The following is an 18,451-nucleotide window of genomic DNA, read 5'->3' as shown; positions in this document are numbered from 1 at the left end:
ACCTATTAAACTGTCTTTATCTCAACCCATGAGTTTTCTCACTTTTACCCTTCTGATTCTCTCCCCCATCCCACTGGGGCAGGGGAGTGAGCAAGCAGCTGTGTGGGGCTTAGCTGCCTGCTGGGGTTAAGCCACGACAATAGCAAACCAGCACCACATCTGAGTAACACAGCCCAAAATAACTGCAATCACGAATCTTTTGTTAAAGCCCCCTTCAGTTACAAGCCCTCTTCTGTATTACACTGATAGAGACCATTACACAAACAGCAAACGGTGTGGTTTATCATTTGGATGCCATCGATAAGCATTCAGAAGCCTGAACCAAGCAGAATTCATTTCTTCCCCAGAGCCAGGTATTTCCCCTGGTCCTTACCAGCCCACCGGCAGAAGCCTGATGGGTAGTGCTACATAATCCTCACCACTATCCCCTCTGCAGCTCCAGAGGAACCCAGGCATGAAGTCTACTTCTTAAAGCTGCTTTTTTCTTTTTGAAAGTAGTAGCATCAAGACAATCAGGAAAAGCTTAGAGCGTTTTCCTGTGTTTAAGCTCTATTGGGCCTATTCTTCAACAGCAGACATTAGACAATTCATTCTTGCACGCTGAGATGAGCAAGGGCTGCACAAACCCCGTGCTGACAGAACGCCTACTGTCCAGCCTTCATTCACATCATCCAAGCTGTGTCAAGCCCCAGGAGTGTGGTCTTGGTAAGATACCACGGTGCTTACAGAAGCAAAATTTTCCCAAACTTAAATAAGAATATTGCCTGTGACCAGTTCTAGCAAAAGGCAGTAGTCACCGCTACTTCCAGTAGCAGCACCTGACACAAACTGCTCAGACAGTTTCTCATCTTGCACTTTCCAGCTGGGATCTGAGTGAAGATGACGACTTCTGATCAGCTGCATTTGCTGGGCAGCTGTGTGGACACACACGTTCGAACCGGAAAACTTGCTGTATTTCTTTTTATTGTAATAGAAAAAAACCACAAATAAAATCAAAACATCACTTTCTGTCTAAAGACATTATTAACATTTTTTAAATGGCACGGGGGAACCCCAGCAATACAAGACAGAACAGTAAGTGTGGGCAAAAGGGCTCTGTTCCCTTTCAGGAGTTCAGTCTCCCTGCCCCTTTGTCAATCAGCTGGCTGAAATTCGTCATCTATATACAGTTACATACACTTCTCAGTCTAGTTTATATTCCTACGGGTAGGTATGGCTGGGTGGAATGTTGGGGGCACAGTCCTGCAATTTACACATAACCATCTTTGGAGAAAGTGGGTTTCCTAAGAGGCCCACAGGGTACAGAGGTCTCATTACCCAGTAAGACCAGGTAAACAGGAGTCCCTCCTACAGTTCTTTTGCCACAAGACACAGAGTAGGTCCCAAGCCCAGGAGACCCTCTCGGAGCTCCTTGGCTATTGCAAACAGTATATGGCCGAGTGAAATTTTACCCAGTGACCTTAAAGTAGCAGCATTATCTCTGCAAAGGGGCTGCTCAGGAGGGGAAAAGGCAGACTGCAAAATGCATGGGGTGAACATCTTCCTTTTCTTTCCTGCCTCCCGAGAGGATGTAAAAAGTCCTGAAGTAGGCAGCCAAGCAGAAATCAGGCTCAGGACCTCTAAAGTGGTGGCATACAGGGGATATCCTCATTGTGCAAGAGTGTGGGGCAGAAACTGTGACACCAGTGCTTCCAGCGCAGGCAGCTGTGCCTGAAGTGATAGTTTGCTGAAAGACAAGCAATCACAGCTGTGCTGCTTGCAGGTACCAAACCAGCATACCTAGATGTTGGGCTGCACTTTATCAGCTCGAGTATACCTGTCCAACTGAGGAAGCTCCAAGATCTCTAACATGCTACAGCATTTTGTGGCACAGTCCTGTGTGTGTGTTAAGGTTAGAGACTGGTTACTCTTCACAGAACTGGTATGAGAAAAGACTGGAGAGAATATACATACAGAACAGGAAAACTAAGCTACGGCTTAGCAGAAAACAAACACTTACCAATCCTTCCTCCAGAAGCACTAAAAGGCATTCATAAATGACTTATTACAGAATGCTTTCTGCAAACAGGATATTTTGATGGGGAAAGATTGAAAGCTTTTGTATAAACCGATCTGTACTAACTGCTACAGCTGTCTCCAAGTCCAGCCCATCAAATGAAATGCTTAAGGAGAAGTTGATGGCACAAGCAGAGAATGAGAAGGAAAAAAAAAAATCTAGGCTGCAAGGGCCACTGCTGTGCATTGAGAGCAGGTACACACAAAACTGCAAAATGTACTGACAGTACCCTATTTCCACCTGTGTAGTGACTCCACAAGGTGCAGGGCAACAGAATATTTGACAGAGTGACTGAACTGCAGTTTTCCTCCATTGCAACCCCTCAAAATTATGAAACATTATAGTCCACACTGAGTAACAGCATGACAAACTTATCAAACTGTATTATTCTGGGAGAAAGAGCCCAGCAGAGGAAAGACATCTCCTTTAGGTATGCAGGAAGTTTCCAGTGCAGGAAGTCTGAGATGCAGGACTGAACTTGCAGCAATACTCTTCACACCAAAGCACTGGACAAAGGGCTGTACATTTGCATAGATGCTTTTTCAGCAGCATCTGGGACATGCAATCCCCATTTATGGAGCATCAGAAATATTCTGGGGTTTGTCCGATGTCTTTATGTTCCTTCCTAAATGTAACTGCTACAAAAATTTTCAGGAAAATAGTGTGATTATATGCATGGAAAGAAATCAGTGTGCCTATTCTTTCATTCTCCTGATCTTCTTCCACTGCAAATAATTGCAAAGCTATAAGAATCTTAAACTAGAAGATGCAGTATTGATACAATCTAATGTCAATCTAAGGACAGGACTGCTTCTGCATGTATCCCAATAAACTCCATTGTTCCATAGAAAAGCTTAATTTTACTCTTCCTCATTTTCTTTACATTTGGGGAGACCTGCCACCTATTTCTCTTACACTTAGGCAGAGCCCTCTCTGTGATGTGCTTGACTGCTTTGGAAAAGACAGCAATATCAAAGAAAGTTGGAACTCCTACTGTGTCTGCAAGCAACTAGATATTGAAGGCAGAATTGGTCCACCTTATATTACCATGCAGTTGCCATGCTATTCCTGCCTTACTGTACTGTAACTCTGGCTTGGTAAAAACAAACAAACAAAAAACCAGCTCTTATGCAAAGGTAAATAGTTATCAAGGATCTGTCTATCTGTGGATAAGCTTACATGCGAGAAAAGGAACATTTTACTTCATTTTACTTTCACGTGAAATTTGTTTCTACCACTTCTACTCATGAGATTCTGTTCTTTCAGCTGGTTCTTTCCCGTAACTCTTAGATCTAGCATTACCAGGCTCTTTGTAACCTTCGGTTCCAGCCTCCCTCCCACACACAGCTAGTCCCATTGAAAGTTTCAACTTTGGAGTGCGACACTGATACACAGTTCAGCTTGATCACCTTTCCCACACAGCCATGCCACTGCAAATATGCTAATCAGATGAGTTCAGCTTTTCCCCTGAGCAAATAACATTATGTCAATGAAATACGCCAAAGACTAATCCTGGGACACCTTCACTTCCTAGGCTACCAATACTTCCTTTGTCTTTTTGCTACAGACTTCAGCAAATACCCCCATAATATAGACAGTGACAGGAGAAAGAGATGCAAGCCTGCAAGGTATGGCTAGGACATCCCCTTGTTTACTCCAAATTGTGTAATGGGCCCTTGAATGCTTACGGAATGAATTCCCACTTACCGGCATGGGAGTTACTTAGAAAGTGTCAGCCTACTCGGACAAGACAGCCTTTATAAATTAGTATAATACTATTAGAAATTATGGCAATCTTTTTGGTAGCATTGTCTTACATGCACCCTGATAAATCCTCTCCCTAGGAAATTTTAAAACTTGTCTTGTAACTTCTGTAGAGTTAATTCTGATGGGAAGTTATAAAATAGAAATCTGGTAGATTCACGTTTAAAAAGGAAGAGGCCTGGTGAGGCTGGGCACACTGGGTCACTCCTGTTAGCTTTGTCCGTTATGTCTGCTGAAGGTATTTCCTCCGGGTGGCTGGATCTGGACGGAGTCCAGGAGGGGCCTTAAAGCTTGTCCAAAAGGTCTGAGAAGGGAAAGAAATAAACATCTCAAACAACTTACTTGATGAACAACTTTTCCCATTTACTACTGAAGTGCACTCACTTCCTAGAGTGGAATCAAACCAACACTGTAAAAGTAAATTTGAAGAACAGACTTCCACTACAAACTAAAGCAAAGTAATTTAACCTATTAAAGAGAGTTTACCGTTCAATAACTAAGAATCTTAAACATGATTTCATGCAAGCTAGTTCTGAGTCCTAACACACCCAGACTGCTAATGTGGTAATACTGTGTCTGAAACTGGCTTTTAGTAATTCATTCTACTTAAGTGTGCAAATGAAATCCCTGTTATGCAACTGCAGTGCTCCATTAAGTACCACATCAATATTAAAGACTGCTAGAAGAATAGCCTCTAGCTCCCTGATAAGACAATGGTTCACCACTCACAGAATAATTTCTGCTGCAATCTGTAGCACCTGGTTTATCTTTCACTTTGACTCACTCTGTTATAGACTTTATCTGATTTTGAGAGATCTGAAGTGATAAGAGCCCAGGGTAGAAGACATGTGTCTCCCAAATAACATGGTATACCATTGTTAGGAGAAATAAGACCTAAATGATGGAGCTCAAATCATCCCACTGGGATTCTCACTAGCTAAGAGTTAAAAAAAAAAAAAGGTTGAGCTAAACTACCAGGCAGGAATTCTTCATTTCCTCTTTTTCATATCCTCTTTTTCCATCCAGTCCTAGCTTTAAAACTGCAGCATTAATTTTAAAATTACATCTCCCCTGCCTCCTCACAAGCAAAGCTGACACCTCCACTGCAATTACGGTGCTTAGAGTAAGAGAAGTGACCTTTAACAGATCCTGGTTTCCTACGGCAGAAAAACTTGCACCATTTTCTGAAACTTTCTATGCTTGTCTGGTCACATGCAAGAGACCATCACAAAATAACTAGTTTTAACTTAAACGTAGAAGAACAACCTTCTGTTTTCTTAGTAACGTCAGTGCCAGTCAACACTTGTAGTGTTTTAAGTGTTGAAGTAAAGCAAATAGCATCCTCCCCTTAATCTTATGCTGGTTCTCAGAGAGACCTAGCAGAAACTGGTACAGCTGGCTCCGTCAAGTGTTTAAGCATTAGCAGGAAGCAATACCCTACAGAGAGAAGCGGCATGCATACTCACGTGGCAAGAACTTCAGCTGGAAGGTCAGTAATGTAGGAAGGGATTTTTCTTCCTGTCAGGAACTGTGCCACTTCATTACTGAAGGTGTTGCAGTTATGTTCAAAGAGGTTATAAGACTCTCCTCTGTGCCACAGGAAAGGAATTGAAACATAAAAAGACAGTCTCAGCAATAAATCTAACAAGCAGAAAAACTTAGACCCCTCATGAGGAACATGTCCTTACATTAACGCTTTTTTCCCCACAAAGAATTCTAAGGCAAATAGGTAAATACAGACATCAATTCACCTTCAAATTCAATTGAATCAGGGTGGAAAATGACATCGCTCTGCATCACTGACTTTATACAATGTTTTTCTTTGAGGATAAGTGAGGTCAGGTTTCTTCAATTAAAACCACAGAAGGAATAACAAGAAATCACAGGAGTTATTGACATCAAAATATAGCCAGAACGCTAAATGCTGCTGTTTCCTATTCTTGCAAGAAGTAGACTAGACTCTTTAACAGTCAAGGCCTTGCTTTTACTCACCTGAAAATTGGCAGCTTTACTAAAACACTTCACCTATGACTCATGGGGCAAAGCACTATTTACTGAAATATTTCATATAGTGCCTTCATTTTCCCTGGTGATTCTCTAAAAGGCATTTCAGGCATTACTCCATTTTACAAAAAACAGTGTGAAAGACTTCCTGGCAAAATGCTTTCCCAGCCTAGCTCAAGGCTGACACAGAGGGTTGCCTAGCTGGTACCTCCTTGTGTATTGGTGCATCAGTTCCAGTCTCATATTTGGACAGTACTGAATAATACAGTAATGTGAGCAGGATTGGTTTCATAATACCTTCCTCCATTCTGCATCCCTCCCCGTAAGGCTTTTTTTGTTATACAGATTTTATAGTACAAGTTGCTACTTACCGGAACATAGATTCCCCCAATGAGGAAAGATATTCCAGAAAAATTTCTTCTGTGACTTCAGTGTTCCCCAGGTCAACAACGGAGTCTGGGGGCCCAAGAAGTGTCCCTCCCTGTAAAAATTAACAGCCAGAAGACAATGTTAAATGGACAGACTGAATGCTTTTGGAGGACTCTATTGAATATAGCTATTGTGACTTGTCCAGGCACAAAAGGAGGAACTTTTGGTATGTTTGTCAAGGAAAAAGCCCTACTGGCCTCCCCTGTTCTGCACTCAGAGAATGAGAAGTAACATGCAACTTACATTTCAGCTTGCATACTTGGCTCTTTGTGCTGAAAGCTCCAAGTTATGGCAAAATTCTACCTTAGAAGAATGGCCCATCAGTTTTGCCTCTCCCAAGAACAGAGAGGTCTGACAAAGCGCCGTGATTTTTTTTTTTTTAAATCTTAAAAAGGATGCCTTGAGTTGCCAAGTCTGCATGTAAAACCTATCGATACAGAATTAGACAAGGTGTCGCTCTGGCAATGCAGCTGCAGAAGATGTCTTGGATAGACAGACTCTACCAGCAGAAGCAACCCCTAACCTGTATTTAGTTGGGCTTAAACCTACTGCCTATGCTTCCTTTTCCTCAGATGCCCTGGGCAACCATGGCAAGCAGCCACATCTGGCTGAATTCAGAAGCCTCTTGCTGCTTTCCTAAACGACAGTGACACAAGCAATTCTGATCAGGTAACCCTATCACAAAATCATCTTACCAGAAAAATAAGTTTAACTTACAGGTGCACAGCTGGAGATTCCTCCACTGCCATAGAAGAACTCATCCTTATGGACTATTATGGAGGTATGCCTGCCACAGAGAACAAAAGCCAGGTAAAACAAAGGAAATATTTAACCTAGCACATAGGTCACTGGTAAATTTATGTGCTCAAGGACATAATGAAGTGAATAACTGAAAGAAAAGGTCAATGTGTTTCTGTGAGTAGGAACAGGATCTGCTGGGACATGAATGGATATGGAAGCAATGATTATCAAGCCTACTGTAACTCTGTAAGCAGTTGGGAAAGAACAGGCTTAGCTAGGTGCCCAGGCATGAAGGAACATAGGAAGAGAGGGACTTTTGCACCAGCATGAGATCTCCGGCAGCCTCTTTCAGCTAAAGGGTTGAGGGTGAAGTCACAGATATAGAGAGACACTCTGGACTCTGCTGACTGAGAAGGCCAGACAATCACTGGAGATGGATCAATAGAGAGGAAAATGGATGGACAAGGGTTTGGGGTTTTTTTGCCTTTTTTTTTAAAAAACCCCTTAATATGAATTATAGCAAATTGGGGGGTATTTTGCAACTGAATGTAGCCACTGCTCTTATGTGCCAGAAGGCCTGATTCTGTAATACCTTCTTCCCACCTACTCTTTTACTCCCATGTTTAGTCATGCCTGCAATTAGAAGATGAAGTGCTTGGGACAAGGACAACAGCCTACCCTTGAAAAAGTGTAAAAGTGCACTAAAATGCAACTACTACCAACACTTCTTTCATGGGGTCCACTGAGCTTTGAATGGAGAAGTTTAACCAGCACTTGACTGTACATCATCTTACTGTCAATCTGTATTCAGGAACAAAAAGTGCCTTGGTCTTTCTTCAGCACCAAAATGTTCTTAAGATCTGAAGCATATATAATCTCATATTGAAAATACTTCCTACACCACACAGTGTTTAACATACATTATATAATTTAAATCTAGTCACTTACCAGATGCCATCCAGCTGTTTCCCTGTATGCAGAGAAAAGAACAGTTATTAGCAATGTATTTTCCAGATTCCAGCCTATTTTCTGTCAATCACTTAGGAACCATGCTTATTATTTCACCATGACAGTAATACCACAGATTTCATCCCAGAGTTGCTTCTAAAGAAACAGAATGTCTTTCTTTCAAATGAACTACTCCATCCACACTACTGCTATACTTTTTTTCCTCCTGCATGCAGAGGTGGCAATGCTATCCCGTCCTGTTAGTGCTTACATTCCTTGGGCTTTTGTCTACAGACGAAGAAAAGAAACCTTTTCCTAAAATTAGAGTCTTCAGTCAGGACCAGAAGAGTTGAATTTTACACTGATTTCATAATTGCAGGCAGTTAGCCAGCACTGAGTATTCAGTTTTCTTTTTCAGTAACTGATGAGAGATCCGACTTGAACATATGATGTGTAGTGATAGCCTCTATAATCTATTCCATGGTTTCCTCCTTTTCCTCCCTCGCCCTGCCCTTAAAAATTAACAGTTTAAGTGGGAGTTGGGGCAGAGAAGTGCAGGGTTGAAATTTATACAAGTTATAAAATTGTGTTTTATGGAACATAGCAGCAAAGACTCGCTTCAGGCACCACTAAACTGATAATATCATTGCGTTTTAGAGAAAAAGTCCCTTTTGAAATGCTTTTCCGGTTCCCTGGAAATGGGAAACCTAAACCACTCCGTGTTCATGGTAGGGTCTCAAGATCAAACCTCTCTTCAAAGGGTCACCAGCTGTTACTGCTCTAGGCTCAATTATTTTATCTATCATAACCTAAAGGCTTGGTCCCTGGTATCATGCCCCTTTGCAAACTTGCAGGCAACAACAGCATGCTATGACAGATGCGCTATAACTTTATTTTGCCAAACAAGGTCCACAAGACCCAGAAAAGTGCATTTAGAACAGAAAAACTGTGTGCATACCAACATTTGGTATTCTCCTGAAACCAAGCAGTAGACCGAGTGCCCCTCTTCCCTAGCTTCTGCTTGCTTGCAGCAGGCTCCTGACCCTTTTAGTCAGCCTCCATGTGTAAGTGCTCTCCCCCAGCAGACCACTTCCCACACCACTATCCTTTATACCTGAGCAGCACCTCTTTCAAGGTGTTTTATTGTTATTGTTCAACTTTTAGATACCAGAATGTGATGTGATGATCTGCTGAAGTCATCTGCAGGTTTCCCAGAGCTAGATAAAACCCACTGTGGCCATGATAAAAAAAGCCACCTGAAAAGGACAGGCACTGTTCTAGTGAAAGTTTGTTCAGAAAGCACTGATGGGTCAACTTTTGGCCAACAGGCTTTGCTCTGGTTTGGATACCATCCGTCTGCATCACACCAGCCTCAGGCCTCCCAAAGCTAGCCACAGTTCTTGCTTCCCGAGTTCTGGGCCATTATGTCTAGATATTATCCTCCTCCTTTAAATGCAGCCTCAGAACCGTGGTCTTTTTGTAATGTTTTATTCAAATGCTTATGACATTCAGGCTTTTCTTAGCTATCTTGAGGGCCACTGCCTTAACTGACCTTAACTCAGGATTTGGCTGCATCCCTCAGCACACTGTCAGCCTTGCCTCTCCCTAGCAACTATTCCACCAGGCACCCTGCTTGTATTCCCACAGCTTATGATGCTGAAAGTGCACTGTGACTGCTTTTCAAGGGGTGGAATCAGATGCTTAACGATATATTATTCCACTCGTTAAAAAAATGTTTGGTAAAAACGAAGCTCGACTCAGTAGCATTCCCCTGCTCTTCCCCCACGATTCCCAAAGAGGAGGCAGAATGTTACACACTGGCCCCCAGGTAGCTTATCAGGGGCCTAAAGCTAAACGATAGTTTGACCGAGCAATGCTTCATCCCTCAGCCTCCAGGATGCTGGCTGCTCTGCTGAAACTTTAACGGTCACTATTCTGTCAGTGTCCAGCTTCTTCTAAGGTATCTGGTGCAGCAGCAGTGATGGGGTACCTTGTCCCAGTCCCACTTGTTCTGTGGAAAGACATTCTCTGATTGTCCTTACTTAGATCAGTGCCACAGCATCAATGGCCTACAGGGAGGCAGAGGCATTGCCATTGCCTTTCCCTTTCTGTAGGCAGAGGTTTTTGGGTATTCATCCTTTCCTACTCCTCTGTCACAGTTGCTTTGGTCTGTGAGTGCCAGGAGTGAATATGCTACTTCGAAGAAGCAGTAGTTCTTCATAAGTTCTTTCTCTTGGGCAAAACCAACTTTCTGTCATCATCACGACTGGGTAAAACAGAAGAACAAAACTGATGAGGCTAATCCTTCAAGGGTTCTGGGAAAAAGATGTTTATGTGTCCAAGCAAGGAATAAAAAGTCACTACCATATTTTTTCTGCTCAAGTCTGAAGGGAATTCGACACAGAGATAGATATGTGCTTCAGACAAGGGTCATAAAAGAACAGAGGCAGGGAAAAGGCGATTGTGACAATAGAGACATCAGTCGAAGTGAGCACACACAGTTTTGAAGTAGGTGGACTGATCTGTCACCGCCGTGGATCACAGCCAGGCAGCAAGCATATTCACTGTCAACCCGTCGCACAGAAACGTAGGCATGGAGTAGGATGAAGGCCAAAAGATAGTAGCAATGATGACAGAAGCAGAGCAGCATGTTGCAACATCTCAGAAGCATTTGCTGCCCCTTTTGCATGGCCCACACTGTTGTGCTCTTTGATCCTCGTGGCCCTTGTTCTACACCTTCCCCATCAGAGCTTTCACCTTGTGCTCTAGAGCTGCCAGAAACCAGTGACACTGCAGGCTCACCAGTAACACACAAGGTAGGGTATAGCACACTGCCATAACTTTAGCAGCTGGCCTATAATAGGCTCCACTGCTTGGCTTTGCATAGTTAACATTCTGCATATCTGTTAATAAATTATTACACATTTGTTCGGAATAAGTCACTGTTTTCCACTAGAAACTTGAACTTTATCTTTCAGGACTGAGAAACAAACTGTATCAAAGGCAGCACTTACTAGAATTGTACCTGTCCTTTTGCATGCTAAATGGAAAAAGAACATCTTAATATTTACTTTCACACACATTTCCAGCAAACAATGATGAAAGGCTTTCCACAAAGTTGCCACTTTGCACCTAGATTCTGTGTGCAGGTGAAAGAGTTGCAGCAGATGCTGACAATGTCACAGGTGCTGCCAGGAACCTGCTCATGCAATTACAATACCTACTTGAAAAGACCATTGCAACCAAGGCTACCACACACTGGGCTGCTCTAGCAAGACTGCAGTCAGCAGCTCAAGGGAGGCAACTCTTTCCCACATTTGACATTTGTGAGACCACATCTGGAGTGCCATGTCCACTTTTGAATCCCCCCACTACAAAAGACATTGACATACTGGGCTGGAACATTTGCTGTATTGAAAAGTGGCTGAGAGAACTGGTCTGTTCAGCCTCAAGAAGAGAAGGCCAAAAGTCCTTATTGCTGTCTACAACAACCTAATGGCTATGGAGGAAAGGGAGCCTTGTTCTACTCAGAGGCGCACAGTGAAAGGCAACAGGTGCTAGCTGGAAAATGGGAAATTCCCAACTCAGTAAGAGGAGAAAAAAAAATTACCATGAAGGTGGTCAAACACTGGGGCAGGGGTCCAGAAAACATGTGGGATTTCCATCCATGGAGATACTCAGACCTCAGCTGCCCAGGGCCCTGAAGAATGTACTCTTGCCAGATTTACCTTGAACAGGACCTCCAGAGGTCCCTTTCCACCAATGCCATTCTCTGAACAAAATTGTATGAACAAAACCCAAACTGAATTCAAGAAACGGACTTTGTACCAGACTGCAGTCCAACCCTGGGGGGCTCCTCTCTGGCTGCTACACACAAAATCTGTAGCCAACAACAGGCAGCAGCTACCAGGGCAATAACAGAACAGCTCTTGGCAAGTAAAGCTGCCTGTCTTCCCAAGGCAGGTCTGTCTGAGGCTGCTCAGCTAGGTCAGTTTGTGCCAAGCACTGGTTTGATGATCTTAATGGAGCTGCTGACCTGCTAGTTTTGCTTAGCTCTTGTAAGACATTAATCAGGCTGGCATTGTGGAAAACACATGCTAGATCTGCAGCACTGATAACAATAAGGCATCCATGGTAGCTCTCCAGCCTGCTGCAGACAAAATAAAATCCCTTTCTGCCACTGGTGGACTATGCTTGGTCAGAGGCAGTGCAAGCCTCTCCAATGACACCACCATTGGGGAATCCCATGCCTAAGAAACTTATTATTGGCCACATATGTATCACCCAGAGACACCCAAGACCAAGAACTTTTGGTATGCTGCTGCAGTTTCCCATGCTGCACAGCTGGCTGTTGTCATCTCAGTTCTGAACTGACTGACAGAGGAATAAGTCAATGGCCACCAGCTTCTGAGGAATTTGGGCAGCTCCCTTTCCTGCTGCTCAGCAAGAATCTCAGTGTTTTTTGTCTGTTGCATCATGTAAGAGGTTCTGTACAGACCTTCATGGACACAGTCATCTTCCTCCTGAAGTTTTGCCTCTCTTGGTGATCCTCCTATATGACTCTTCTTGCCTTTCTCTTGAGACGTTGCACAAAACAGGTGACAGCTCACAACCACTGTCACTCCTGACAAACTCACGTAAAGCAATCAGAGCAGCCTGCACTAAGGAGGTATGTCTTGCCTTCTTCTGGACATTGTCCACTATACACAAAATACATTGCTTGCAGCCTCTGAAGGCTTGACACACATACCAGCCCCAACAACACGATCAAGCAACGATCGGCACTGCCCTGTTTCCACAGCCAACTGCCCAAGTGAGAGCCTGAGTACGGTATTGCTGTAGCAGTGCTAAGGCAAAAGTTGTATCCAGGTCTAGTGACACTTTCCAATAAAGCTGCCTCTGGCAACACTGTCCAGCTTAAAAAAATAGGTCAGGCTTGCCAGGGGGCCTCCCCAAATACTCCTACAGTGCAATAGAGCTTACATCCTTTGGTCAACTGAGTGGTCTAGAAGAAGGGATTGCAAATACCATCTGGGATACTGGCAGACATCATCATGTTTCATGTTCTTCCACTCCTTGCCACAACACTCCAAACTCCCATGGCATGCTGCAATGTGGGCAGAAACTATATGCTGGTACCGCCACCAAACCAACACATTACTCAGAACCTGAGGCTGTCTATAACTATATAGAAAAAATCTGATTCCCCAGTAATTTCCATTTGAGCTGCAAAAGCCTTTAAATTGCAGGCACTACCCTTCACTCAATACCTACAGCAAAGCTAACCCAAACGATGCACATGCATATAATGCAGAATAGGAACATCCTGATGGGATGATACTCTTTTGCGCATCTAATGTTCATCCAGGTAAAACAGAGAAACAACAAGATGCCTAAAGAGTTTAAATATTTCAAGGGACAGAGGGCTGTTGAGCAGGAAAGGGTGTCACAAATTTAGATGTACACACTTAATCATACAACAATTAGTGCACATGATCAGGTTACCAGGTATCAGTTATCCCACCCTGACTGCCTGTGTGCAAGCTCAGCCTAAAGTAAATGTGAATCAATTCAGCTTAATTTGATCTGCTTCCATTACGAGCTAAGGCAAGTCAAGGTACCTTGTGTTTGTCATAGACCACAAACATGGACATGAAAGTTACTGTGTCATATCTCTGAGAGTTTAGGGTGATAGCTTGTTAGTCTTCGGAAACCTGATCACATACCTGATCTTTAAATTATTTTTTTTTTTTTTCAATTGCTAAGGTGCTTATATGGATCTTTCCTGCAAATACTGACTAGAACTCAGGAGGGGATGCCAGTTCAGCACCGATCCGTGTGTTTAAGCATCTCAAAGATTCAAATTGTTTGAATGAGGCAGAGTATCATCTGGCAAGTAAACAAGTTTTTTTTATTTGCTGTTATTTTTCTTTGTAACATTCATAGCTCAAATACTTCCACGGTGCTTACATGAGCCAGAAACCTATGAGAAAAATACAACATTCAAATGCATTAAACAATTCCAGGACCCTCAGCTTAGTCACAGGAATGCAGAGAATGAAGTAGTTAGATTTGTTTGCTGTACAACTGATTCAGGAGACTGTCATTGTTAAGATATGAGGGCATTTTGAAAGAAGCAAGCCTGCCCCTATAATTTTAGAATACAATCAAACGGGATTACTTCCATGCTTAGATTTATCTGGAAGGCCAAGCAGAAGGGAGATTAGACATTCACCAATCTATTTTACTGGCACAGTTAATTTGTTAATCTTGAGGGCCACGGAATGTAGTTTATTCCTGTGCATTTTAAATATCAAACGGAAGTGGCATTTGTATATTCATCAAATTATTAGACTGAAGGGCAGAAGAGTTCTGAGAGACGAAGGAATTATATAAGGAGACAGGTACTTTGTTTACCCCATTCAGAGCTTAGGCCATCCACCCCTCAGCACAAGAAAAACAGCTGTTCCTCAGCTGTGAAGTAAAGAAGTAATAGGAAGCTTAGTATTTTTAACCACATATCTATGCTCTGCAATGGATATGCAAGCTCCAGAAGACCCTAAAAGACCCCCCAAAAGTAGTGAACTGGTCTCCTGTGGAACTGGAAGCAATACAATTTGGTCAACTAGCGTGGATATTTCTAGCAGTGTGTTGCTTTGCACACTGTCGTAATTTCCTTAGGCGAACCCATTAAGATTCCTGCCCTTTTTGAATTGAAAATTATCCTAATTAGTCAAGCACTTTCTCCTATGTGCTACCCAGGGTGCTCAACTGAAGCAAGAAAACTAATGGAGAGGGAAGAGCCTGCTTCAGTTCCCTTCTCCCTGAAGTACCTAGAGAGACCAAGAAGTAGGCTAGATTGGGGGAGGGTAATGCACTTGATTTTCATGAAATCCCTAGCAAATGCTCTGGAGCAAAGCTGAAGGAATCTCACACTGGAGCAATTCAAAACTCTTCAGAATGGGTGGAGGAGAGGCAGAGTAATGCACTGGGTCTAGAAAAGAGGAACAAAGCAGAAGGTACCTCCTTCTAGCTGTTACCTTTTGCGCCCATTCCTTCTGGGCTGTTAAGTCCCTACAGCTGAATGTACCACTTAAAAATTTCAACGGATACATACTCCCAGTCAACTCACTGTTAATTTATACTACACTGAGCCAAAGCTGCTGTGGTAAACTAAGCTCCTGCCCATTCTGTGAGTCACATGAGCAATAACCTCAGCTACAGGACAGGGGAACTTAGAGAGCTGCAAGATATTGTTCTTTAAACCCATGATGCAATAGAATTTTAATCTTCCTTAAAGAGTTTTCTGCCTTTGGACATCTACTTCAAAATCAGCACTGCAAGCTGAACTATTCTGTTTTCCTCTCTACCCTCCACAGAATCAGCTGGATTATGTTTTTAGCCTTGGAAACAGAAATCTCATTGGATTCAGGTTAACATGTAGCTGGACAGACAAATGAGTCTCACAGACTGAGAATGGGGTAGAGAGGGGGAACAGTACCTGTAGAGAAGATGCACGTAGAGCAACAGCACACAAAAATTAAATACGCTGCTTCTGATACCAAAGGCAATTGAACTACAGTATTTGGTCATGCATACTTTAGAATAGAAATATCACTGAAAAACTACAGGAAGCTCACAGAAAAATAAGAACAACAGCAGGCTGAGTAGAAAAAGAGTAAACTTGCCAAGAAAAGTGAAGAAGTGCCCAAGGGACACAACTAAGTCACTCTAAAGCCTCCGATGAACAGTGCTGCACAGCTCTGCCTTCCAGGTTCATTATTCAATGACAATGGAGAGAACTGATACTGAAAAAGTTAGGATAACGCTTAGTAGTGAGAACTGATCCTTGAATGCTGTACTGACATAATCCATAATATCTCTGGATCTTATTAGCACAGCTGAAGACACCATGTGGTGATGCTCTCACAGTGGTCAGCCCCCTAAGAAGGGATTCATTTCCCTCTGGCAGGGGGATCTCAGCTTCTGGTTTTGAGGATGCTAGGAATTGATTTTAGCACAATCAATTACTGTGTTTGTTTCTTCTCTCTAAAACACATGTATTTCACTATAGGCAATGCTACAGAATGATCACTCAAAGCAAAAGCATTGTTTCCATCAAACTTGGCATCTACGGAAAGAATACCATAGGTAGAGATGACAGATGTTTAGCACTAAATCATCTAAAAAATCCTTTCCTCTTCAATTTCTATGACTATCCCTGGTGATGTACAGTTTGTGAACATCACTGACAAAAAAATTGGAAAAATAGCTATTGACCACCTGAAAGTTGATGCACAGAGAAGCAGCAACAGTTTTTGTTGTTCTTCAAGGAAAAAAAAAAAAAAAAGGTGTGTACATGAGGCAAGAGGAGTACTCTCTCCATCACTTTGCTCTCGGGGAGGTTTCTAAAATAATCTGGAGGTATGACAGAGCTGAGTGTAAACGCAGAGAAGATACTTAACTTGAAGGAAAAAAGGAACAAACAATGATTTGTTTTACAGACAATCCAGTCGCTGGGTCCACATAACCCCAAATACTCTGCAGTTTGCGTTGTCACTGTGACCACGCAGGCCTAGTTGGCCCTGTTCCATGAACACGTCTGAACTCAGCTAGTTACCAGGCAGTACTAGCAACACTTCCCACACTACCATGAGACACGTTCAGATTTTTAAGTTTTCTTTTTCATTACTCAGACTCCTAGAAATTTAGCACTAAACTGTATCGCAAGCATAAAGTTTTTAAGTTGTTGTTTGGATAGCATACAAAGCATCAAAAATGAAGTCATGCACTAAGTGTTTTTATGTGGAAATTCAGAAAGCGACAAGATCCCAAGATTGACTTTGTGGGTAAGACAACAGCTAAAAAACCTTCATTTGATCTGTGTGAAGATTGGCATGGAGATACATAGAGTGACAACCTATTTCTGAACAAGTCTTTGCTTGGACCAACACTTTGAAATAAGACTGGTTAAAATCTGCTCCCCTCAAACACAAGTAAATCATGCACACATGTAACCCATATCTTAAGATTTATAACTCTTAGCATGAGATAAAATATGGCTATTATTAACTGACAGGTGAAAAGTTACTTCCCTGAGGGCTACAACAGAAGCAACTCTGACCACACAAAAAGTTTTGAGGTTATCCAGTGCTGGAAACACGTCTCCCAAAGTTGCTGTTGCTGTCTGGCTAACAGAGGGCATCACATACGATCTCTATAGTATTTTCTTCTCAACTTTGCAAGCCTTCCGTTGACGTGTATGAAACCTCATGCTAAGAATTATTTGGACTGTCATTTTAAGCTTGTAGGAAAGCACCGAATCGCCTCATGGGACAGACGAGCAAAGCGAATGCCAACAAACTATAAAACAAGATTACACAGAGCCATCTGTTCAGACACTGAGCCTGCCGAGAAGCCTCTCGTCTCACACAGGCTGCTGGTCTGACACAGGCCAGAGTCTACGTGTAACAGGTACAAACAACTCTCTCATCGCGTTCCTAATTCATGCTTCCAAAACTTCAAGCAAAACCTAAGCTTCCTTCGCCTCCCCAGTCCAAGGTTCAGCTGGAAACGCACACATTCTTGGTAAGACATACCACAAACTTCTAGGACCTCTCTGGAAGGAGAAGGTGGCTAGCTGCACACGGCGAGCCCTGCGACGCCTCGCCCAAGCCAGCCTCGCCATGACAGGGAGCTGCTCGAGCTCAGTGACCTTGTCAACAGCCAAAGGCTTTCTTACACTTCAGATCGCTGCCGAGGCATCGCAGCAGAGCCTTCCCTCGCTTCAGGGGCTAAGGAATAGTTTTATTTAGCCTTCAGTAAACAACGCCAACGAAGCAGCAAAGGGCAGCTGGGAGAAGAGAGGCAGGACCGTCTTCACCTGAGGAGGCCTCACCGACGACGCCGGACGGCGGCAGGGATGCCGCAGCTAAGCCCCGCGCTGCTCCCAGGCACCGGGCCCCGAGCCAGGCCCCCACACCCGCAACTCCTGCTCCAGCCCCCTGCCCGCCGCCGCCACCGAGCGCTGCCCGCGCCCTCGGGAAAGCGATACCGGGGCGGGGGGGGGGGGAAGACCACCCCCGGGGCAGATTCCGTCCGCCTTTCCCGGCGCGGCGTGGCCGGGCCGCGGCGGTCGGTGGCGGCACACGAGCCCCTGGGTGGGACGGGCCGGTACCGGTGCCGGTGCCCCCGCCGCGCTCTTACCCAGCATGAGGGGGCTGAGGCGCCGGGCCATGCCCTTGGACAGGTCGTACACATAGAGCTTCACCGGGTGCAGGGCCAGCGGCTCCTCCATGGGGGCGCGGGCGCGGCTGCCGGGCGGCAGCCGGAGCCCTGGCGGGCGGAGGGGAAGGGGAAAGGGTGGCCCCGGTGCCGGTCCCGCCGCCGCACGGTTGTGAGATGACAGACGGAACGGAATGGAAGGGGCGGCAACGCCTCCGCGCATGCGCGACAGCCGGCGACCGGCCAGGCGACCCCGTCACTGCGCCGTTATGCAGCGCGGCGGTT

At 44.0% G+C, this 18,451-nt stretch overlaps 1 protein-coding gene across 1 annotated transcript; it reads right to left on the bottom strand.

Moving 5' to 3' along the window:
• Positions 1 to 944: 944 nt before the first annotated feature.
• Positions 945 to 18,422, bottom strand: DESI1 (desumoylating isopeptidase 1). The gene is made up of 6 exons (XM_075051543.1): positions 18,149 to 18,422; positions 7,943 to 7,964; positions 6,971 to 7,040; positions 6,196 to 6,305; positions 5,287 to 5,409; positions 945 to 4,124 (listed from the first exon to the last, which is right to left on the bottom strand). The coding sequence occupies exons 1-6, from the start codon at positions 18,387 to 18,389 to the stop codon at positions 4,031 to 4,033; spliced, it is 660 nt and encodes a 219-aa protein (XP_074907644.1). The 5' UTR covers positions 18,390 to 18,422; the 3' UTR covers positions 945 to 4,030.
• Between the last annotated feature and the right edge of the window lie 29 nt (positions 18,423 to 18,451).

This window comes from Buteo buteo, chromosome 19 (assembly GCF_964188355.1).
Source record: "Buteo buteo chromosome 19, bButBut1.hap1.1, whole genome shotgun sequence".
Taxonomy (NCBI): domain Eukaryota; kingdom Metazoa; phylum Chordata; class Aves; order Accipitriformes; family Accipitridae; genus Buteo; species Buteo buteo.
This window is presented reverse-complemented; position numbering and strand designations above follow the sequence as displayed.

What these genes read in the sequence shown, in the direction of transcription:
- DESI1 (XM_075051543.1), bottom strand. Translation starts at nt 18,389, where the DNA reads ATGCGCGGAGGCGTTGCCGCCCCTTCCATTCCGTTCCGTCTGTCATCT. An exon ending in CCTCAGCCCCCTCATGCTGG is followed by an intron (nt 7,965 to 18,148) that starts GTAAGAGCGCGG and finishes CTCTGCATACAG; the next exon opens with GGAAACAGCTGGATGGCATC. An exon ending in CCAGCTGAAGTTCTTGCCAC is followed by an intron (nt 4,125 to 5,286) that starts GTGAGTATGCAT and finishes TTCCCTTCTCAG; the next exon opens with ACCTTTTGGACAAGCTTTAA.